The following is a 23,462-nucleotide window of genomic DNA, read 5'->3' as shown; positions in this document are numbered from 1 at the left end:
AAAGCTGTTGGAGTCGGTGTTCTTTCAGAGGTCGGTTGGAGTACAGGATGCATGCTTCCTAATCCAGCAGTCAGACCAACTGCCTCAAACGAGACCGCAGCGGTCCAACCATCTCCGACAGGACCGGTCGGGAAATCGGAAGATCAGGGAAGCAGAGATCCAATCTCTGAAAAAGCGGGAAGGCAGGAGACAAGTGAAGCGTCCAGGTGTTTGGACACTCTGCTTCCCTGATTGATCCCGCTTCCCACATCCTGGTACGGTCCCGACCATGCGCAATCGAAGCTGGCCCCGTCCCACATGCTCAGTGATTGGATCTCTGCTCCTTCGGACTACTCCTCTCCCTACACACAGGTCGTGTCTGCCCCAGATCTTGTGGAGCAACCAAGTGACAATTACCTACCTTGCTCCGATTTCCTGACCACCCCTGTTTCCTCACGCGGGACCATCTACTGATTTCGTACAGTAGATTCCCCGTGACTGACTGCCTTGTTGGACCCCCTTCAGGCCGCTCCGCATGACCACTTGACCCGAATTACTGCTGGACCTCCAAGGCCACCGCGCATGACCTGTTTTTTCGCGGCACTCAGCACTACTTCAAAATTAGTGACCGTTGTTCTGATGATGACCTGAAATTGATCAGGTCGAAACGCCGTCGACTACCCAGCACAGAACTTTGGCGCTGCTGTGGTCAATCGATTCATCCTGACTTTGTATATATCTGCACTGTATCATTGACCAAAATATTATTTGTTCTTATTCCTTCGCCGTTCACACTGTTGTTTTCAGCCCAGTGTCACTGAGCCATTCACCGTCACTAGTACGTTCAGTGCACACTTGTGTGGTATGTTCACTGTATATAAAATTGTACAGTAGTGCTGTTACAACTACCTACAAATATTACTTTAGACCTTACCAATCCCGTTGTGGTCTCTCTTCCTTTGTTTCCTTTGCTTGTGACTTATGCTATCATTTTAATTGCCCTGATCGAATGACTTCCAGTTGAGACATTTTTGCTTTGTTACAATCTCTACCCGGTCTCACCTGGGTTAACGGGATTACTCTTATAATGTGTTCTTTGAACTTTCTAAAAGTGGCATTTTCAGAATTACAATTTAAAATCCAACTTCATCATAAGTTAAGATTTTAAGTTGTGATTTCAGAGACACCAAACATGATCTAACTATCTACTCCCATTTGGAAATTACACTTATAAAATGTAATAAGACAGACGATCCCAATTTTATCCTATGAGAGAGATAGGCCTTGCAGAAGTGAAAAATAAATTTAAGAGTTTTTCACTACCAGGACATGTAAAACTTAAAAGCATTTGTCCTACTTTTTAAATCCATTGCACCCTGCCATATGGGATTGCCAGGGCCTACTCTAGGTGTGATGTATATGTATTAAAAAGGAAGGTTTGGGCTTGGTAAAAGTTTATTTTTTGCCAGGCCAAAATGGCAGGCCTCAGACAGTTTAAAGGGCTACTTAAGTGGGTGGCACAATCAGTGCTGCAGGCCAACTAGTAGCATTTAATTTACAGGCCCTGGGCACATGTACTGCCACTTTCCTAGGGCCTTATAAGTAAATTAATAATGACAATTCAGTATACACCAATGTTACCATGTTTAGCTGAGTGAACACGCACTTTAGCAATTGTTAGCAGTGGTAAAGCGTTCAGAGTCCTAAGACCAGCAAAAGCAAGATCAGAAAAAATGGAGCAGGAAGGCAAATATTTTTGGGGAAGACCACCTCAAGGCTGAGGGGTCTACCAAGAGAGTTCCAATCAGTTGTGGCAGAGCCAGGCAAGGTTTGTTTTAGAGATCAAAGGGTATCAACTGAGGCAAGTTCTTGCTCCTTGAACTTCTCAGGCAATGTTTAGGAGATTAGCTAGCATCTTGGTTTACTGGGATGAAGAGATCTGAATGTAAGACAGCAGAGATAGCGACTTTAAACTTAATAGGTGCCTCTAAATAAAGTCAGTGGAGGTTCCTCATTAAGAGGGTGATGTGATCTGAATTATTCTTCTGTATGATTAATCGAGCCAGTGAACTGAAGATATGTGGCACTGAAGCTACGGCAAAGGCAATGCAAAGACACTGAAACTGAGGATTTCTTTTCGTTATTTTTCTTTAATACTGGTTTACGTAGAACAAGGTTCTCTTCTCTTTTCCTAGGGTTTTCAGAACAGCCTTCTGTTTGTCCTGTCCCCGCCAATGCCCCTCAGAGAAGAAAAAATGACTCAAGTAAGTCACTTGTTTCTTTCCTCTTCTTTTGTTTTGATTACTAAGGTCTGGGAGTGAGGGCGAAAAGAAACTCTATCCACCCAACCGTCACCAGTGAATTCCCTTACTGTCCTTCATAAGGTGTATCTTCAATAACCCATTGACCCTCTCTCCCCCCAGTCTCCCATGTCTCCAGACTTTCTCTAATCTTTGTATTTAGTCTATTTAAATAGATTCTGAAACCGGCCATGCACCTGAGATAGCCACGTCCTCCTGGAATGTAGCGGGGCACTGCTTGATGCTGCTCACTCCTCTGGTCTCCTTCGTCCTCCGAGGGTTGCTTGAGAATGTACACACTCGTCGGTTCCCCTCCCGGTTCAAGGTCTCCTCCAGCTCCTCTCTCCTCTTGGCATCCTGGCTTCCAGTCTCCTCCAGTGTTCAAGATGTGCGCCGCCGCTTCCGCCTCCGGCCTGCTTCTTACGGAGCCCGCGTTCCTTCCAGCATTTTCCCATGATGCCTTCACGTCAGCGGGTCCTGCTCCTAAAAGATCGGCTTCATCAAGGGGGCTGTTCTCAATGTTGATGTTGGTGGTGTTTGAGAGTGTTGCGGGCTGCAAGGAGGGGAAAGGAGAAATGTAAGGGGGCAGCAGTGTGAAGTTTCCTCTTCTCTTTCTTCTGCCGTTTCACTGTTTGTGGGTACCTCATGTATGGGTACTTCGTGACAGGATAGCTTTGAGTGGCAACAAGGTTTTAAGTGGAAGGTCACTCAGCATTTTTGCATCGGGTGCTACTGCTGTGTCGACAAAAGCATCTTCTGTAAAAAAATTCTGGCCCATGTAACAGAGATCCATAGATTTGGAGGGAACGTTGCTGCAGGATCAGAAGAGGCTGGACTTCCCCCACCCCAAGGACTTGTTGAACAGACTAGGCTCTGCTGAATGGCTGAAATATGGGTACTTATGTACCAACCTAGAAAAAGTATGTCACATCACTGTTATTTTGATTTGGTGCCCATCTTTCACCGTTGGCCTAAGTTCACCAGTATTTTAATGCTATTGCTGATTTTTATCATTTCACAACACAGATAAGTACATAACAATATATTGCTTATATTATATGTAATATATTAGGATAGATAGATAGATAGATAGATAGATAGATAGATAGATAGATAGATAGATAGATAGATAGATAGATAGATAGATAGATAGATAGATAGATAGATAGATAGATAGATAGATAGATAGATAGATAGATAGATAGATAGATAGATAGATAGATAGATAGATAGATAGATAACTGCTGCATAGTCTACCATACCAAAGTTCCTTCTCACGGCCTGTATACTGCATTAGTAGATCTAATTTCACTTTTGTCACCTATTCGCCAAATTTTGCTCCAAGGATATTGCAGTGGATGGCAGTAGATAATGACTGTCACAAAGCTGGGTCTGTTGTAGAAACATTATTGTCCTTTATTTTCTCCACTGCTTCAGCAAGTGGGTCATATCTTGGACCTAATCAGCACCTATTTTGATATCAAAAAGGTAGCACATCTCTGGTGAAAATATCCTAGTGAAAAAGCCAAAATTGCTATGACAATATACTTGGAGCCATATTTATGACGCATGTGCGATGTAACTGAAAAATTATATTTATGAAGCCATGCAAGGCCACTATACGCAGTGGCTTCATAAATCTGGAGTAACTCAACACAGTGCAAATCATTGCTCTGCATTACCCTGCTGTTCCATGGGCATTGCGTGGGTTTTTATGGCTTGTAATCCACTTGAGCGATAGGAGAGGCCGTCACAGCATGATATAAATAGTGAGCAGCTTATGCGGAACTGTGGTGGCAGAGAGGAACCGCTTTTCTCCTTGCGGAGACTGACTAAATTAAATGCAATTCAGCTGAGTGGGGCAAGGAAGAAAGGCATGGCACAGGGACAGGGGCTGGCAGTCACAGGATGTTCTTTTTGCGGTTCCACAGTGGTAGCTGTGGCCCGCAAAAAGGACAATCCTTATTTGTTGTCCCACTCCCAACATTTCATCCAGATTGTTGATGTCAGTTTTGTCCCTCATTTGGGGAACTATGGACATACTTGATATGTTTGGAAACAATGAAATGGTACAAAAGATCTATCAACTCAATGCATCCTGTGTTCCTAAAACAAGTTCTAAGATTTGTCCAGAAAAAAAAACATTCTACCCAAGGCAGTACAATGGTACTAATGGTACTTACTAAAGCATTTGGGTGCTGGAGACCATCCATTTTGTGTGCAGGCAATTGTCTCATCTTGGTTACCAGCTGCAGTTGTGTAGCCCGCTGTACAAGACAATGCCAGCTTCTTGCCTTGGCTCATTGGGAAGTAGAACTTTTTAAAGTTATAAAAATATTGTGCTATCTTCCCATTTTCAATGTTTGGAAACTCACACATATTTTCTAAAAAGAAAAAAAATAATGCAGTCAGATCAAAGAACTAGTCATGCAAGGAAGGCTCTTAACAAACTGAGGTAAACTTCATTGTATGTTTATAATTATCTTTTTAGGCAGTAAATGAAAAAGAAATAATGCAGTTCCTAATTTTAAATGATTTCAAATCAGGCAAAACAGCTTAATTAATATGCAAGTAGTTAGAAACCTCTTTGATGTGAGTCAAAATCAAAGACTCAAAGTGCAAAAAAGTGCTAATTTCCTTATGAAACTCCTCACTAACTGGACAAACAATTTTCTTAAGTGTTAAGTGGCAGACCAAGTCCTACATCTACTGATCAGCAATCGGTGGGTTTGAGTCAAGCCAGAGTCTAGCAGATAGTCTTACAATCACCATAACAGTTTAATAGGAGGTTTTGTGGCATCTAATTTTCAGATAGTTTTAGAAGCCTAATCAAGGTGGTATTTTTTTCCAGAAAGCATTTATTTTACTCTCTACAATTATGGGCCTCATTACGATGTCGGTCGGAAATGCTTCGAACGGCATTCGGTTTGTCCGAATCCATGTCTGAACCCATGTTTTCGATCGGTTCGGAAATATTTCCAACTGCCGGATTACAATGTTAGGTAACCGTTCAGTCTTTCTGACTCGGTTCCAATCGGCATTTGGAGAGACCGAGTTGGTCAGGGCAGTCTCGTAGAGCTCTACGGACCGCGTTTTCTGACCCACACATTACGATGTCGGATTCGGACAGCCTTTCCAATTTGGTTTTCCCGACACGGATCAGCTGTCGAAAACCAACTTTGGAGGCCTCCGGTTGGGGCCCGCAGGGGTACCCATGGGTCCCCTCTTTCCAAACATGCACGGTGTGGCAGGCACCATGGGGTGCCCACCACAGGGTGCAAGGTTTTCTGCAACCCCCCAGTTTTGCTATGGGAGCCTATGTTGTCGAGCAGAACACAGCCACCCATTTAAGTCAATGGGAGTCCGACTGAACGGTGTTCGGAAACATCGTAATCGGTCGGTCGGACTCCCCGAATCCGAGTCAGTTGGAAACAATTTTGACACAGAGTCATCGAAATGCTTTCTGACGGACATCATAATGAGGCCCTAAGCTTCAGTGAGTTTGACCAGACAATGGCCCTAATTACGGGCGACCCAGTTAATTGCGATATGTGCGGTAACTACTCTTACTGCACATCTCGTAATTATGAGTTTGAGGTAAATAGCAGGTTAAACCTGCCAATATTTATCGGAAAATGCATGGTATTGTCTGCAAAATACAGATTTTTGTGCAGTAAGCATCAAAATCTGATTGTTATTCACCCAGAACTTGTAACTGAGTGGTATTTATTGCACCAGATAAATTCCAACAAGGTGGAGTTAGATTTTATCGGATGCGAAAAACATCACACCATTTACTGGGCCACTTGTAATGAGGGACTATATCTATAAACAGAAAATATGTATTTCTACATTATAAAGGTGGAAATGTTGTTTTTGTTTTTAAATAGGGGACTTTCCTTTCCACTCACTGCCCTAGTTGTGTCATATTAAGGTGTCACCTATAATGTAATATCTTTAAACTTAAAATATAGTGTATTACCCTTGTCCATTACAGTAATATCTCCAATTTTCACATATTTTAAATTGTCCACATTATATGCATACAACTGTTACATATGAGCTACTTAAGATTTGATTTTTTAATAGTTGTAAGTATATTATATTGACACTTCATTTACGCTCATGCTATACACTTACCATATGTAGTAACTGATGCAAATCGGTAATTAATGAAGCCATTGGCTTGAGCAAATCTCCGACTATTCAGTTTGTGAATGGCAACAAACTTATGTTTCTGGGTGCTCACAAATTTACAAGGGAAATCATGCCCTTTAAAGCCTACATCAACAACTGGGATTTGTTTGTGCTTGTGGCACAGAAAACCACAGTAATAAGGCCATATGGAAGGGCCAGAAATCCTTTGGTGCATTCCTGAGAGGCATACATGGAGGTTTAATTGCCAATAAACGTGTGTCTATGGCTAAAAATACCTTTGTGAATCATGCCTTCTTGGAAAATTCACCGTTAAACATATTTATATATTATCAATTTCAAGTTGTGCAAACCAAACCGGCTGAGTGACAGAGCGCTTTATATAGGATTAACTGGCACATGCATCAACAAAGACTTTTGCGATTCCTTAATTGCGATTTTTAAGGAATCGCAATTAAGGAAGTGCAAAAGCCTATGCATGTAGGAATCGCTATAAAAATAGCGATTCCTACAAATTCCTTATTTGCGAGTCGCAATTAAGGAACGCCGTCCCATTCATTCCTTTGGGCCTCCAGGCCCATAGGAATGAGTTGGAGATTGCATGAGCAATTTGCGAGTACCAGTAGGTACTCGCGAATAGCTCATGCAATTTCAAGGGTGCAAAATGCAAATGACACCCTTTTGCACCCCTGAAATTGATCTGTGCACATATGTTGCACACACACATGCTCTAAGGGCATGTGTGTGCGCAACATGAAACTTTGAAAAATGCACAAAAGTGCATTTTTCAAAGTTTTTGCAAATTACCATGAAGTTCAACTTCATGGTAATTTGCACCCCCTATTAGCGAAATCGCTAATTTTTTCACTTTCATGAATCGCAATTTAAGGAATCGCAATTTAGAGATTCCTTAAATTGCGATTTTTGCTTTTGGGATGATGCATCCCAAATGCAAAAATACCGGTGTCAAAGGGGCAGATTCTGAGAATCTGCCAGTTTGCGACCGGTTTTTACATTGATGCATGTGCCTGTAAGTTACAAAATACAAAGACAAAATACGTATATGGCAAAGTAAATCAGTATCAAAAACTAAATATGTAGGGGGGCATGACTAGCCGTCTGTCATGGCAGTCGCAGCACAGTAGAGCTCCGGACCCTCCCGGGGGAACCTACTTATCCTTCATTGTCCTACGTACTTTCATGGATGGGAGACGGACGTCTGGGAAGCCCGCAGCCCCCAGCCCGGCGAAGGACGTTTACCCGCCAGAATAGAGGCACTCCGGTGAGAATCCTCCCTGGAGCCTGTCGTCTGCCAGATCCGAGCGGAGGCCGGGGCCTGGAGTGACGAGGGCGCCCGGGCGCGAGGCGAGGACCTGGGCGTGTTCCCGCCCGAGCCCCGCGCTTGGCGTGGGACTTGGGGATCCTCCTTTGTTAATTCGCGGGTGCCCCTGCGAGATCCGCGCCAGCCTACCGCACTGGGCGGGGGGGCTGGGGGCCCCCCACACCCACCTACTGGACAGTGGCTGTGGGGCGAAGGGCCTAGCGGAGGAACGGCCTGGGGCTCCACATTGAGCCGAGAGTGTTGTCGCCCAGGGGAGTGCCCGCTGTGGGCTGGCTAGGTGAGTGGGGGCTCCGGAGGCGCCTGCGCTGTACCCGGGCCCCAGATCTGTGGCCTGCTGCAACCCGGGAGCTGTTCAGCCTGCAGAGAAGAGGCAGACGCGGGCCTGCTCAAGGCCGCGCCTTAAGAGAGGCGAGACCTGCGGCGGGACATTGGCACTGCGACGTGGGCCTGTGGCAGCGGTGGAGGAGTCCGTTGGCCTGGCCCATACGACGCCTATTTTCCTGGGACAGCCGCACGGTGGAGGTGTGCTGGAGGCTTACAGTAAAAAGACGCTCAGCCCATGGACCGGACCGGCCCCCAGAGGAGGTGCGACCGAAGGAGAACGAGGGAGCGCCAGAAGACCCAGTTAACGGTCAGTACAGTGCCAGGTGTGGTGCCACGGTACCGCGTGAGATCCTGCGGCCTGACATTGAGCCTTGTGGGAAGCGAGGTGACCCAGAGTATACAACCCTGACCCCTTTTCCCCTGCCAGTGGGCTGCCTGGACATAGAAGGTGGCCGGAGGGCCACGGAGCCCCGGGGGGGAACTGCGTGACAGATGCTGAGACGCCTCCTCCCAACGAAACCTGCGACGTGGGGCTGGCTGACGAGGAACCCTGGGCGCCCCTACCGTCGTCTTTAGTCAGAGTTCGACAACGCGAGACGCATTCTCCTACGGTGGACCGAGCGTATTATACACGTACTGGGGCGATACACATAGCGAACAACATACGGAGGGCCCTGGGAGGGCATACTACCTAACAACTTTAGGACACCACTGCCCGCGAACGTGGGATCTACCTGATCTGCCTGGACATACGCGGCGGGATACTGCCTCCCTGGACCCCCTGATCCATTGGCGATGCTCCTCCAGGGTGCGCTGAAACGTACTCTGGCTGTGCCATAACCCTACGAGGGACACTACCAGAGTTCTCGTGGACCCGATCATAGGGACGGCTCAGTACGAAGATTGGCGGCAGCGCTGCGTCATGGACAGGCATCGGGCTTGGACGCTGGAGGGACCACAGGGCCCTGACCGCTCTTCCGCCGAATGGGCCACACTAATCGGCTCTCCCCGTCGGGGGCAACATCGACCGGACATACAGAAGAGCCACCGGATAAACTGGACCTCATTTTCAAGGAAATCTGAGACACTAGAACAGCACTGGAACTACAAATGGGTATGCTGGCCACGGGGCTCACGCTGCTGAAGGCAGACCATAATAAACTGGCGGACACGGTAAAAGATCACAGCCAATCGATCACTGACCTTGCCCCCAGAGTAGCGGAACACTCATCCACACTGCAACAACTACAAAAGCAGGTGACGACGCTCCTGGATCGGGTGGAGGATGCGGAGGGCAGGAACAGACGCAACAATGTCCGTGTCGTTGGCCTGCCGGAACGCTGCGAGGGGAACAGGGCAGCAGACTTCATGGAGACATGGTTCAGGGATCATGTAGCACCTGAAGGACTTTCCCCGTACTTCTGTGTGGAACGAGCTCATCGAATTCCGACGGGACAGCCCAGGCCCGGTGTACCGCCCCGCCTCCTGAACGTGAAAATACTCAATTATCGAGACCGCGACGTCCTATTACAAAAAGCTAGAGAAAAGGCAATAATCCAGTATGAAAACCACCGCATCTCCCTGTATCCCGACTACACAGTGTTGGTGCAGAGACAAAGATCATCCGACCAGGCTGTGAAGAAAAAACTACAGAAAGCACACCTCAAATACGCACTTTTATATCCCGCCCGGCTGAAGGTTATACACGATAAGAAAACCCACTTTTTTGAAAGCCCAGCAGACGTTGAGGAATGGTTGGAAGTCATGTGCATCGGTTCTAGCCAAATTAGGAACCCGGATATTTTCTCGCAGGATTCAGACACACTCCTGAAAAGGACCCCTCGTCGAACTCATAACCCCGACGGGAGTAGAGGAGGCGCCGGCCCATCACGGGAACAACAGCAACGAGATCAGGAGGGAGCGATTGCGGCTGCCGGAGCCTTCCGTGATGACTCACACAAAATCTCCACTGATTCTGAGGACAGTGCTACTCACTCGGACTCAGAGCACAGTGCAATTCTCTTCCCCACGATCACACCGAGGCCAGCTGATGATATGATCAACAACTGAATATAGGGGAAGAGTCAACTAAGCTTGAGTCGGAGAATGTGGGACTTGGACTTGCCCTTGCCGATGGAGTGAGCCCTGGACCTGAGAGACTATCGTATCCTTTAACTTATAATGCTTTTTTGTGTATGCTGATGAGTTCCGGGACTCTCTCTGGGGGTAGGTGGGGCTACAGCCTTCTATCCCATTGATACAACTGCTGCGCTCTGATGCACCTGGGCTGTGCGCTATCTGCGGAGGGGCTTCGTGACACTCCCCATTGGGATGGAGTGTGCCAATAATTATGTCCCCATCTCATCTGCACACAGTTCCTCCCCCCCAGGGGGCGGAGTACCGTAGAGCTGCTGGGTTGCAGACCCCCTTTTTATGACCATGATTAGGTATTGGGGTGGCTACCTCCTTTCTTGCGTACGCACCGTTGCTTGTTTCATATTATTGGTACTCCAATGTTGGGCCCAGTGCAGTTTAGGCGCTGCGCCAAGTTTTGTTCCGGTTATGGGAAAGAGGTCTTGTGGTCAGGTCTGCTTTACTGATTCCACAGGAATGGGAGCTCCACAGAATACTTTGCAACATGGCAGGGAACGCTAACACAACAGGGTCATATAACTTCATCACATGGAATATACAGGGACTAGGTGCAATCCAGAAAAGGCACCGTATTCATGCATTCCTCCTTCGACAAAAGACACAGGTGGCGTTCCTCCAGGAATCCCACCTAACCGAATCTGAAACACAAAAGATGCGGAAAAAATGGAGGGGACATATTTATTCCACCAATTATTCCGCCTTCGCTAGGGGAGCGACTATTTGGATACGCCACGGGGTACCCTTTATTGAACTGGAGCGCAGGGTAGACGACCAGGGTCGCTACATCCTGGTGAAGGGCACCCTCGATGGCTCCCCGGTGGTCCTTGGCAGCATTTATGCCCCTAACTTCGACCAGGACCGTTTCTTGGGTATGGTGGGTGCAGTCTTAGCGGACTGGGACGGGATACCCTGGATACTAGGTGGGGATTGGAATGCGGTACTGGACACTGAACTAGACAGGTCACACACCCCCGTGCATGGCACGAATGCTAGCAAACTAGCAGAGCAATTCACAACATGGACCAGCGGGTGGACACTTTCTGACGTGTGGCGCAGCCTTCACCCAACCCACAAGGAATATTCCTTTTACTCCCCGGTAAACAGTCTCCATACCAGAATTGACAGGTTCCTCTGTTCGAAATCCATCATAGCGAAGGCCCACCACTCCACATATCTAGCAAAGACCTTCTCTGATCACAGCCCCCTCAAGCTAACACTCCATTGGGGCATGGTGCCTGCCCCAGTCCCCACATGGAGGTTGCATCCACACCTACTTGAAGATGCCCCATTCTGCACGACTCTGTCTAACACTATCACCAATTACTTGGAACTGGAACACAGCCTCCTCCAATCTGACCGAGTGGGATGCATTGAAGGTGGTGGTGAGAGGGGCTACGATTGGACAGTTAGTGGGGGATAGGCAGGAGACACACCAACGGCTGAAGGACGTTGAACATAGGCTACATGCACTGGAGAGGGAGGTAGTATCAGACCCTGCCAAACTGGGGGCATTGCAATCCGCACACATTGAGCATGTGGAAACACTGGAGACGCTGCGGACAATAGATTACAGGGCGTTTCTCCAACGAAAACACACCGAAGCGGATAGATCGGGTGCGTTACTTGCCCGCATAGTTAGAGATAGACCGGACCCACCCGTTATAACTAGAATCCGGACCCTAGCGGGACATATAGTCCACACACAAGAAGAAATCAACGCGGCCTTTCATGATCACCTTGAAGCACTCTATGCACCCCCTGTTTCGGTAGAAAGCTCCTCCATCACTGAGTTTGTCCAAGACCTCCCCTTCCCAGTGCTATCTGCTGATGTGCAGGAAGAAATACATGGCCCTATCACTCAACAAGACATCCGCGCTGCGATCAAGGGTCTAAACCGTAACAAGACGTCTGGGATGGATGCGCTCCCTGTAGAATTTTACCAGACCTACTCTGAATCTTTAGGGAGGGGGGGGGGAGGCTAACTTAACGAGACCGAATCCAGTGCACTAATAATGAGGCCCTCTAAGGACTACTTTGGCCCATAACCAATTCATGGAACTGAGTGGGATCCGGAAGGAGACTACAGGAAATCGTAGCACGGCACACTTTTAATACGTTCTCAGTTTGTACGATCACAGTACCGTATTTGCTATGGCAGATTGATGGTGACAAGTAAGAGTACCTGCACTGTGTTCAGGACTGCTTTTGAGCTTGGCCACCTGCCAGACTCCACCATGCAGGCACTGGTCACGTCCATACCTGAACCAGGGCAGGACGGGCTGGAGCTGTCTAATTACAGACCCCTCACTATGCTATCTACAGAATATAAAATCCTCAGCAAGGCCCTGGCTAATCGCATACAACCCTATCTTACAACGCTCATCCACCGGGACCAGTGCGGTTTCCTACCAAACCGCAGCACCTCTTTGAACACCAGACGGCTACATTATGTAATGAAGGCCACCCCACGAGCTTACCAATACACAGGGTGTATGGTGTTGGACCTTAAACAGGCATTCAACTCCCTTTCCTGGGACTTCATGTTCGCGACTCTGAGACGGTTTGAATTCCCGGACACATACCTTAAATGGGTCAGATTATTGTACACGTCCCCTACGGGCAGGGATCGCGCGGGTCGCTACATTTCAGATCAATATAATATCTACAGAGGCACGAGGCAGGGATGCCCTCTATCTCCCCTGCTCTTTGTCCTTGCACTGGAACCCTTGGCCCTGCTTGGCATTCCCATTGATAGAGTGTGCCACCTGATGTCCATCTATGCAGATGACATTCTCCTATACCTACGAGACCTGACCGCTGATAATGCCCCTCTCCCTAATATACTTGCCACCTTTGAGTGACTGTCGGGACTGGCCATAAACTCTGAGAAATCGACGAGCTATTTCTTCCAAGAGGCGCCACATCTAACCTGCCTGCAGTTTGGCACCTATACCCTACCGGTCACTCCTACCACCTTTAAGTACCTCGGTATCCAGGTTTACAGAACACAGGAGGATCAAATTGAGGGCAATATACAGCGAGCAATAACGGGGCTCCGTGCTAGTGTAGGGTTTTGGTCCTCTCTGCCTTTATCGGTAATGGGACGGATCACTATCTCAAAAATGGTGATGCTGCCTCGCCTATTATATTACTTTGTGAATCTACCCGTGATCCTCCTGCAATCCATTTTTAACACATTAAACACGATACTGGTGAGTCTTATCTGGGGTGCTGGCCGCAGACAAATAAGTCTTCGAAAGCTCCAGCTGGCAACACACAATGGCGGTCTGGGAGTCCCTGACTTCCGAGGCTACCACTACGCAAGCCAGCTCCAGTGGCTCTCATACTGGACCGCAGGGAGGAATTTGCAGGAGATTGGGTTTACATCGCAGAGGCTGGATCGAGGGGAATTGCATTCCTTGTTGCTACCGAAGGCTAGGATTCCCCCGGATTGTCCTCCCCTACTGAAGACCGCCCTGTTGTGTTGGAGGAAGGCTCTATCTTATACATCTACGGTACTCCCGTACGCCGCGAACATCCCCATCCCTAGTATCCCTACACTGCAGGGTAGACTCACGAAGGCCAGATTACGAGACTGGACAGACAATGGGGTGGAGGGAGTGGGGGCATTCTTTGGGAACGGCACTATGCTAGATGACGACTCTTTCATACAGGCCACACGGGCACCCCCACGCTTATATCTCTTACACGCTACTGTAACGCATTACATCAGAACCGCTTGGGCCCCACAGAGGAATGAACCCCCACAACACGATTTGGTACACCTAATATACTATATGGCATTTAGTACGTTGGCTATACACTGGAGTCAGGGCACATGCAGCAATTTCACTTACTTCCCTGAGGGCACGCTGGGTGGAGGAAGACTCTGTAGCTGAGATTATGGATAAAGCATGGAAGAGTGTGCTGGAACACCCCCAAAAAGTATTGCGTAATGCGGAACTCAAATTTATTCAGACAATGATCCTTCATAGGTCATACCTCACCCCGAAAAAGATACATCGCATGTTTCCAGACTCCCCTCACTGCTGCCCCCATTGTAGGGGAGACGAGGCGGACTTTATTCATATGCTGTGGTCGTGCCCCTGCATACGGGGCTACTGGGGGAGAGTCCGCAATTCATTGACGAGGGTAACGCAGCTCTCGGTTCCGGCTGAGGTCCTGAACTGCCTGGTGGGCCTTCGTCGGCGCTCAGGGGTGCAGAATGTGTGGTTAAGGTTCTTGGACCTAGCACTCATTTTGGCGATCAGAGTACTTACTATGAGGTGGAAGTCCCCCAGATGCCCGGCGGTCGCTATTTGGCAAACTGACATGATTCAGTGGGGACGGGCGGAGGGTGCAGCCCTTCGCAGAGAAGAAGAGAGAGGGCTAAGGAAGCATCCTATCTCACTGGAGTGGGAGGCTATGATAATTGAACTGGAAGCACTTGATCTATCCCCTATATAAGCTAACCTGATCCAGCAATACGCAACAACGCCATATGGCCTCTCGGAGTCAGGCCCTGAGACCCGAGAAATTATGATCTTGCTATGAAAATTACACCCCCTAGGAGAATAACGAACATAGACCAATCACGATCACCGTGCTAGTTGAAGTAAGAATGACCAGGAGTGGGGTAGGGAGGGATGGGATGGGGGGCAATGAGTTTGAATAAGCTTTATCAGTTGAATGTTAACATATACAACTTTGTAATGACACCCACGAGAGAACATTTTCCACTGTTTGCTTGATAGCATTATTGCCACAGAATGCTTTTTATTGTTTTATAGGACAATGGAAACAGAATTTCTGTGGGGGCATATATATTGTAATTGATGTACTAAGGGCAAAGGAAAAAACAGACTGTATAGACTGCATATTGCCTATGTTATGTATTTTACACATTGCGGTCATCAATAAAGTGTTAAAAAAAAAAAAATATGTAAAAGTAGAAGGAAAATAAATAAAGTCTTTATATACATAACCTACTGTAAAGAACTACTAGCAATGGAAGTAGTACGTTTTAGGAATAGATAGTACCCAAGATGTGATTAGTAAGCAACAAGCATTTCAGCTCCTTTAATAAAGTTTCTCTGGATGAGGTTGTCCTGATAGACATTGGACTAAGGAGGTTCAACAATTTCAGTGTACACTCGAGAAGTCATTTTGTATTTTTGTCTTTTAAAGAATTATAATTCTGAGAAGAAGGGTGTCAGCACTCTGAGGTGGTGATGTCTGCTAGAAATTGCTAATTTCTCATCAACATCGATTGAGGAGCAATTTGTGGATAATGCAGGATACTTTGAAAAAGCTCTTTGCCTCAATGAGCAGCTCAACCAGTTTGTTCAGAATGGTACAGATGTGATAACAATTTCTTATGCCTGTGGGAAACCTGGCATCTAGATGAATAACTGCACGGAGAGTGGGCATTTGTGCATTGGGAATTCCTTTTAGTTAGGAACATACATAGCACGATAGCACAAGGAGTTGAATTTCTGACTGAATCTGGAATGATATGCGCACAACTGTGATTCAATGTGTGATTGTACGCAATTTAACACTGACAAGAAAGTAGTACCTAGAACAGAAAGGGGAGGAGACTCGCAGCACAAAATCTGGAATATTAACATCAAAGTGGAATTTAGTGGCCGAATTAGGCAGCCAGGCACAGCTATAATTTAGCAATAATATGATGCAGTCTTTGCCTTATTTCCTTAGAAGATTTAATTTTCAATTCTCTTGTAAAACAATGCATAATTTTCATACTTGCAATCCTTTTGTGAGATAAGCACTGTTTTACTGTGTAGGAGGTGATGGTAAAATGATGTGGGAATGCATGTTATATACTTAAATAAGAGTCTGTGCTCACTCATTCAATCACTCATGCTTATCCAGCTCCATGCCATCGCACAAATAGCGGCTCTTCCCCAAACTTATGTCCTTGGCCATCTAGTCTTTTCCCAAAGCATAACCTCTCCAAGTAACATCAAGTTGGCATTTGGCTTGTCATATCAACTCTATGATAAAGACAATCAGATTTTCTCATCCCTATGTGACACTCGATGTTGGATGGGTGCATGCTTCTTAATCCATACCATCAGCAGGATCAAGACCACCCTCTTCCCTTCAGCAGCTGCTCCCTTCTAAGGGGCATATTTACAACGAGACGATAAAAAATTACCCGCGATAATTTTATCGCTATATTAGCAAGGCCACGCTAACGCGTGAAACCTTGCTTTAGCGTGGGGATGTCTAACGCCCAGCTTTGCATCTCTAATGAGATGCAATGTGGGCGTTCGTGACCTGACATGATAGGAGAAATGTCGCTAAGCGACATTTCTCCTATCATCAAGCCCCACGCTATAAAGCATAGCGTCAGGAAAAGTAGCGATAACACCTGTTATCGCTACTTTCCTAACACCTGCTTCAGGACTGACTTAGCCATGACATCCTATGGAAGGTGGATATCATGGCTAAGTTTGTGAGTCCCTATCAACTAGCTAACGTGAGATTATCGCTGGATTTCCAGCGATAATCTCACATTAGCCAGTTAGCTCTAGGATTTTTATCGCTGATGAGATAAGCGTTGCTAATAGCACGCTATCTCAGCGATAAAAATCGGCGCTAGCCGGCGATAATTATCCGAGCTGTAATTATCGCCGGTTGTTGTTGATATGCCCCTAAGTTCCTTTACTCCTCTTAATATGTCCTGCACTTTGGCTTGCAGTCTTGGGGCTAACTCTGTCAGGAAAAGCCAACATTTTGTTTTAGAACTGAAACCAGTACCTCTGGATGTGCTCACCTGCTCAGCATCTGCAAAATCAGGCCACACCACTTACTTTCTATATTGCCCAGAGAGAAATTAGTGCCTCGAGCCTCAGAACACAACTGCTACAACGTATGCTAGGCAACTGATGCTGTCTTAATCTTTCAGGATGTACCTTACCCTCCTCAAATTTGAAAAACAGCAGACTATCTCACTGTGCTCCTAGCACACAGCTGTCTCTTCTGTTTCCTAACTCCTGCGTATAATTGCACCCATGGCTTTGCAACAACTTGCCTTGGGCAGGCAATCTCTTTCAAAGTTTCAGCCTGCCCTTTGATCATGGGGCAGGACGTTTTTTGACTAATCTCAAATCCCTATGTCTTTATAATTAAATGTATTTTCATGTGTACAACCACTCCGTTGGAAAGCTGACATCTATCTCTGACATATATCCTGCTATGGCCCTACTCTACGTCAAGAACGCATGGTGTTTTAAGAGCATCCCCTTTTCTCTATTTCAGACTGGTTGATGTAACTCTTGTAGCCATCTTGTGATCGATCTCTCATCCCCCTCTCAACCAAACATGCAGCATTCTCTCAGGAATCAATGATAAGATGCTACAAGTGCTGCCTCTAATCGTAAGACATTTGCACTATTGCTAGTGAAAGGTTCACAAATACAAACATGCATTTACAGACCAAAGTAAAGACGAATATGTACCTTCCGCAGTGATTCTCCCTGTGCCATACAAGGTCAGAGTCAGAAGCGAGATCCAACCAGTGCACCCCATTTTCCTCTTCATGTCTGTGTTCTCGGTACTCTGACCTCAAATGCTGCGGTTCTCTTACTAGCTCCGGCTAACCTTCTCCTGACCTGCCCAGTTAATTATTTACAATTATGTTTGTCTTTTTTTCTCTTTGCAACAGAGGAAGGGTAGTGCAAATAAACATAGATCTTGTCAATTTTTGTTGGGATTTGCTAAATCTAATTATGTATTTTATGGGGCGTTAATGTCTTATTTATAGGACAGTACAGACTGCAATTACAGAGCATTCGCATCCCTTATTGGAGACATCATTGGGTTCAAAGTTTCCCTTTCGATTTACATTACTCCACTTAGAAGAAGAATCAATTTCACATGATGGAATGCACACTGATAGTCCTAACCCTGAGCTCTTAATAGGTGATTTTCGAAATAAAGACTTTAGACCAATTCTGGACAAATTTAACCAACGAGAGCACAAACTACATTACAAAATGTAATGGTTAATTATTAAACACCCTTTCACAATGGCCCGGTGTATACATAAGCATTGATTGCTGTTCTTGTCCTGCTCTTTAAAGTTCTCCACGTGGAGAAACAGACACAAGGAGACATTTCTGTGGATGGTGACGATTCCAGGTGTACAGAATGGGTTTTTAGCACAACCAACCACATTTTGAAATCATTTAAACAATTTCACAAATTTGAAAAGGAAGTAAAACACCATGAGGTTTTGACATTTGGCATGAATTAATAACTTTATTGTTCCTGGTGCACTGTAATTAGCCTCTTTATTTCTGTTTTTGCATTTTTGTTCAATCTTGTTTTGTTCGTCCCATTGTGTATGTTCTACTGTTTAGCGGCTGTCGTACGACTGAATACTAAAGTTACAGTAAAATGGTGTGTGAAGCTCAATAAATTGCAAACAGCACCAAAAGGTGCTGTGATGTCCTACTAAAGGTAGAGTGAGCAGTATACCAGTGCTAGTTAACATTAACAACCATCAAACTTCTCATTGTCTGATGGGTAGTAGAAGTGCCTTTGTGATCACTGACTTTTATGCAGAATGAATAAGTGGTGGGAGTCAGAAGCTATTGATCGTGGTAACACTGATTGAACATATATCATTTTTGAGGCATGCCCTTAAATTTTGAAGATAATGTTACTTTTCAATAAAGGATGGTCATACCAGGTAAATTACAAAATTGAAAATAAAGAAAGGGGCTTCAAAAATACCGATTTCAATAGCTTTTAATTCCAAAATTAATTAGTAGTAGACATATAAATTCGTATTCAATTCATTGCACATTATACATTACCTGTTTAAGTCAGCCAAAGGATGCTTACATGTATGCATTTACTCAAGGAGCACATTTAAAACAAGCATTGGCATAGCCAATAGGTCTCGCCTTTGGGACCCTATAAGTGTTTAGCCATGCAAGAGTTGCATAACTAAATACTTATAGGGTCCCAAAAGCGAGACCTATTATGCAAAGCGGGCGTGCAGCCGCTAAAGTGAAAGTAATCGCGGTAAAGTGTGGCGCGCGCGCCCGCGCACATGCACTGTAGCTCCAGGCTGGCCTGGTAGCACTTTTTGGAGCCCTCTCAATAAGTCTCGCCAGACCAGAGCATGCGCTGGGTCAGGCGAGACCTAAAAAAGTGTTTAGCCATGAAGCACACTTACAGCTAACAACTGCCCTGCAAGCTTCCAACGTGGATCAAGAGATAAGGAGCCCGCTGCAGCCTGCTTGCAAACTCCAGTGCAGGGGACCACTACATGGCGCCAATTTAAACCCATTTAGCAGATTAGCACAGCCCTGGGGGTCTATTGTACAGCACTGGGCACTGAGAACCCGGCTTGGACTCAGTCACAGCTCTCCTAATGCACCGTAATCTCGTGACATGCTTTTCACCCGGGAGCCACAGGAGTTTGTGACAGGCGTGACCCCATCTCTTCTTTCTGGTGCTTGTTGGAGGAAAAAAACTGTACATGTTCGAAATATTACCCTTTATTGAACCACAATTGGTGTAATAAATATTGCAGTTTAATGTCTCGGCCAGTGGTCCTTGAGCCTGCGCCGCCCATGGTCTGGGTTTACGCACAGACCGTCATGAACTGGCCTGCGTGAGCTGCAGCCGAGAACATGTGTTCACTCACTCACACATTCATCCAATCATACAAGTAGCACATCCACCCATTCTGCACATGTCTCGGCGCCGCTCTAGCTGGGCAAAGTTACCCCTGTGAAGCACACTAGAGATCTGGGGAGAAAGGAGGGGTCACCTCGGGCCTGCCCCATGCGAGGAGCTTGCTGGCTTCCAAACACATCTGCAGAGGAAAACACGTGAATGTGCAGGGATGCCGAAATGTCAGCCTATATTTAGCAGCAAGCAAAGGGCAGTGTTTGCGCCAAACCCACCAGAACCTTTCAAGAGAGCACCCCGCAGCCTGAACGGTTTGTGAAGGGACAGAACAAGGGTGTTTCACACCAACGCCGGAAAGCAGGGTGGAATAAACTCGCTAGGCGCTACCTTTGATAAGGACCCAGGCCGGTGCTGGCACACGTTACAAAACAGATGGACAGTTCGCACCGGAGGCGTGTGCACAGACCGAAGGCGAGGTCATTGGTCATTGAAACGATATTACAACATAGTAACACAAGCATTAAAAATGCAATAGTTCTCGCCTTTTATTAAGTTAAAGCCATTTGCTTTGCTATACAATACCATTAGCAAAGCAAATGGTTTTAACTTAATCAAAGCCGAGACCTATTGCATTTTCAATGCTTGTTTTTGCAAATCTTGAAGTCCTGGAGGGTCTGTTTAGTGCTCCATCGCCAGACTAACGCGGATCATTTGAGGTAAGTATTCAGGGAAGAATGGGACTGGAACTGCGGCCACAGCGAGCTTCAAAATACATCTGCGATAACAAATTGTAAACTACTTATACCCACTAAAAGGGCAGAACACCGGGGAGCTTAGAAATACCTTTCTGTGACAAATTACATAGTACGCATGCCTAGGATGACACGCGTGCGCACACGCGAGGATGGGCACTAAGACGGGGAGTAGACTTGCTTGTCTTTTTTTTATGTCGGTCAGTTGGGCTTTTGTGTTGACGAAAACGTGGTCTTCGCTGGAAATAATACCGTTTGAAGATGGACGCCATGAAAAAAGCAGTCATTGACTTCGATGCGCATGCGTGTTTCAGTCGGGAAGATTTGCTTCCCATGGGTAGGCCTGGCACTGTTAGCTACGGATCCGTTTGACCTGGGGTAGCTACAACATGAGACCCGTACCAGCGAGCTAAGGAAGGTAAGTTTGTGGAAAACTTGTTCGGTGTTAAAAGCATGGTCGGTTTCCAAAGGAGAGCAGGATAAAGTAAGTACGGGGACGTCGGCAGTTAAGGGAGGTGGCCTTTGTATTGAGGGGCAGGGAGAGCACCTGAAAGTCAGTGGTGAGTATAGTTAACTTTTGTTTCTTTCCTAAAGTTTTCAACTCGGTTATAACGCAAGGCAACGGGCGTTAGATAAATCCCTCCTGTAGTAAAGTCTAAAGTTTCTTAAATGTTTGCATGTGTGCAGAGCGGGGGTGTTGCCCCTGCAAAGAGAGGAGTGTAGGTACAGAGCCATTAATGTGAGCACTGCCATATTAGTCCATGTCGTGTGACCCTGTCAGTTATGGCATTTGGGCATATCACATTCCATTCTTGTATTTTGATCCTCTATTCTGAACACTGAGCATCACAGTGAAGTTTGTGATGAAAGTACCAGGTCTGGCTGAGATGTCACTTATGAAGTGCTGGAATTGTTAAACCAAACTCTGGGAAACAGTAAATTAGGGGTCAAGGCGTGTCAAACAAGCGTTGGCCGCGCTCGAGCGGCCGGAGACACAAAATGTGGTGGGGGAGGAGGAGAAGCGGGAGTTGTGTGTGCGCGTGCGTCATCGCGATCGCTCCGAAAGCGAAAGTGATCGCGATGACGCACACGAGTTTTCAAAGTGCTGCTGGCGGCCGGCTGCGCGTGTGCACGAACGCGTGAACGCAAGCATTAGGCCAGCCAGCAGCACTTTGAAAATCCCACATACAAAATGTCTCTCCGAGCAAGCGCATGCACTGGGCTCAGCGAGACCTAAAAATGAGGCCGTGATTGTCCACAATTCACAAACCAAAGCAAATTAATTTCTCTTAAGTTGACCCTTAAGGAACACATTTTGGAAAAATCATTTGATTTTAATTCAAAGGCAGTTATGTCATGCAAAATTCTCAACTATCCTCTTTTTATGGTAGAAAAATCCCAGTTTATGGAAACAAATATGTACTAGTATAGCTCCAAAAAATCAATATTGACAGCCCCACAAATTGAGCATGGGCTTCTCTCATACGTATCTCTAGGTCATTTCAGTAAATGAGGTTTCCTTCACACCATTGTTAGGTCTGGTGAAGCCAAGGGCATATATGAATAATGCACAGGGAGCCTGAGTATGGGTTAGATAAAACGCGGGCTGTATTTACCAGACAGAGCAAATTATATTACCCTGACCTAAGGGATTTACTGGGTCCAATAATTACCTCTTCATAAGTGTTTCTGCACTGGGAATGAGCTTTAGCATGCCGATGTCATAATTATCATACTACAATATGCATGTTTTGCCTCTTTTCCAGGCATTTTCCCCTGATACATCTCTCCAGGTTTTGTTTTGCAAAATTTGCATGGGAAAACTAAGAAGGTGTTACGATTATAACATACCTTGTTATTCCCATCCCGTTTTCAAGCTCCTGAGTGGGGGGGGGGACTTACAAATCCTGACATTTAATCAGGCCCAGTTAGTGTGCTCACATCAGGTGCTGCTTTGCTTGCTATAACTAAGCAAACACAAGGAGATGATGGACGGAGCGCTGAAACTTTTCAGACACTCACCCCCAGTCATAGATCTGGGTTTACTCAATCATCGTTCTTTACCTCACTTCGCCACATCAGTTCCGACCCAGCTAAATGCAATTCAGTCTTGACCCTGTGCCTCATCAATCAATCAATAAATCATAGCATTTGTAAAGCGCACTACTCACCCGTGAGGGTCTCAAGGCGCTGGGGGGTGGGGAATGCTGCTACTGCTCAAAAGGCCAGGTCTTGAGGAGTCTTCTGAAGGCCAGCAGGTCTTGGGTCTGTCGTAGGTGGATGGGGAGGGTGTTCCAGGTCTTGGCGGCGAGGTGGGAGAACGATCTGCTGCCGAAGGTCGCTCTTTGGATGCGGGGGACTGTGGCGAGGGCGAGGTCGGCGGAGTGGAGCTTGCAGGTGGGGGTGAAGAAGCTGAGTCAGCTGTTGAGGTACGCTGATCCAGTGTTGTGGAGTGCCTTGTGTGCGTGGGTGAGGAACTTGAAGGTTATCCTCTTATTGACAGGGAGCCAGTGCAGGTCTCTCAGGTGGGGTGTGATGTGGCTGTGGCGAGGGATGTCGAGGATCAGGCGTGCAAAGGCGTTTTGGATGCGTTGAAGCCGTTTCAGGAGTTTGGCCGAGGCTCCTGCGTAGAGTCTGCTGCAGATGAGGGCCTGGGTGACCGTTCTTCTGGTTTCGGTGGGGATACACTTGTAGATCTTGCAGAGTATGCGGAGGGTGTTGAAGCAGGAGGAAGAGACGGCGTTGACCTGCTTAGTCATGGAGATGAAACAGTCCAGCCCG

The 23,462-nt window shown here is 46.6% G+C and overlaps 1 protein-coding gene across 1 annotated transcript in view; it reads right to left on the bottom strand.

Moving 5' to 3' along the window:
• The window catches only part of LOC146833903 (coagulation factor XIII B chain-like), a 204,497-nt gene extending 186,619 nt beyond the window's left edge, over positions 1–17,878 (bottom strand). The window contains exons 1-2 of the mRNA XM_085601809.1: positions 17,742–17,878; positions 4,463–4,663 (exon numbers count right to left, since the gene is read on the bottom strand). Coding sequence (XP_085457935.1) covers positions 4,463–4,663; positions 17,742–17,823 — 283 coding nt within the window. The 5' untranslated portion in view covers positions 17,824–17,878. The remainder of the gene's footprint in view (positions 1–4,462; positions 4,664–17,741) is intronic.
• Between the last annotated feature and the right edge of the window lie 5,584 nt (positions 17,879–23,462).

This window comes from Triturus cristatus, chromosome 4_2 (genome assembly GCF_964204655.1).
Source record: "Triturus cristatus chromosome 4_2, aTriCri1.1, whole genome shotgun sequence".
In the NCBI taxonomy this organism is placed as follows: domain Eukaryota; kingdom Metazoa; phylum Chordata; class Amphibia; order Caudata; family Salamandridae; genus Triturus; species Triturus cristatus.
Note: the sequence above shows the minus strand (reverse complement) of the source record. Positions and strands in the feature narration are given on the sequence as shown.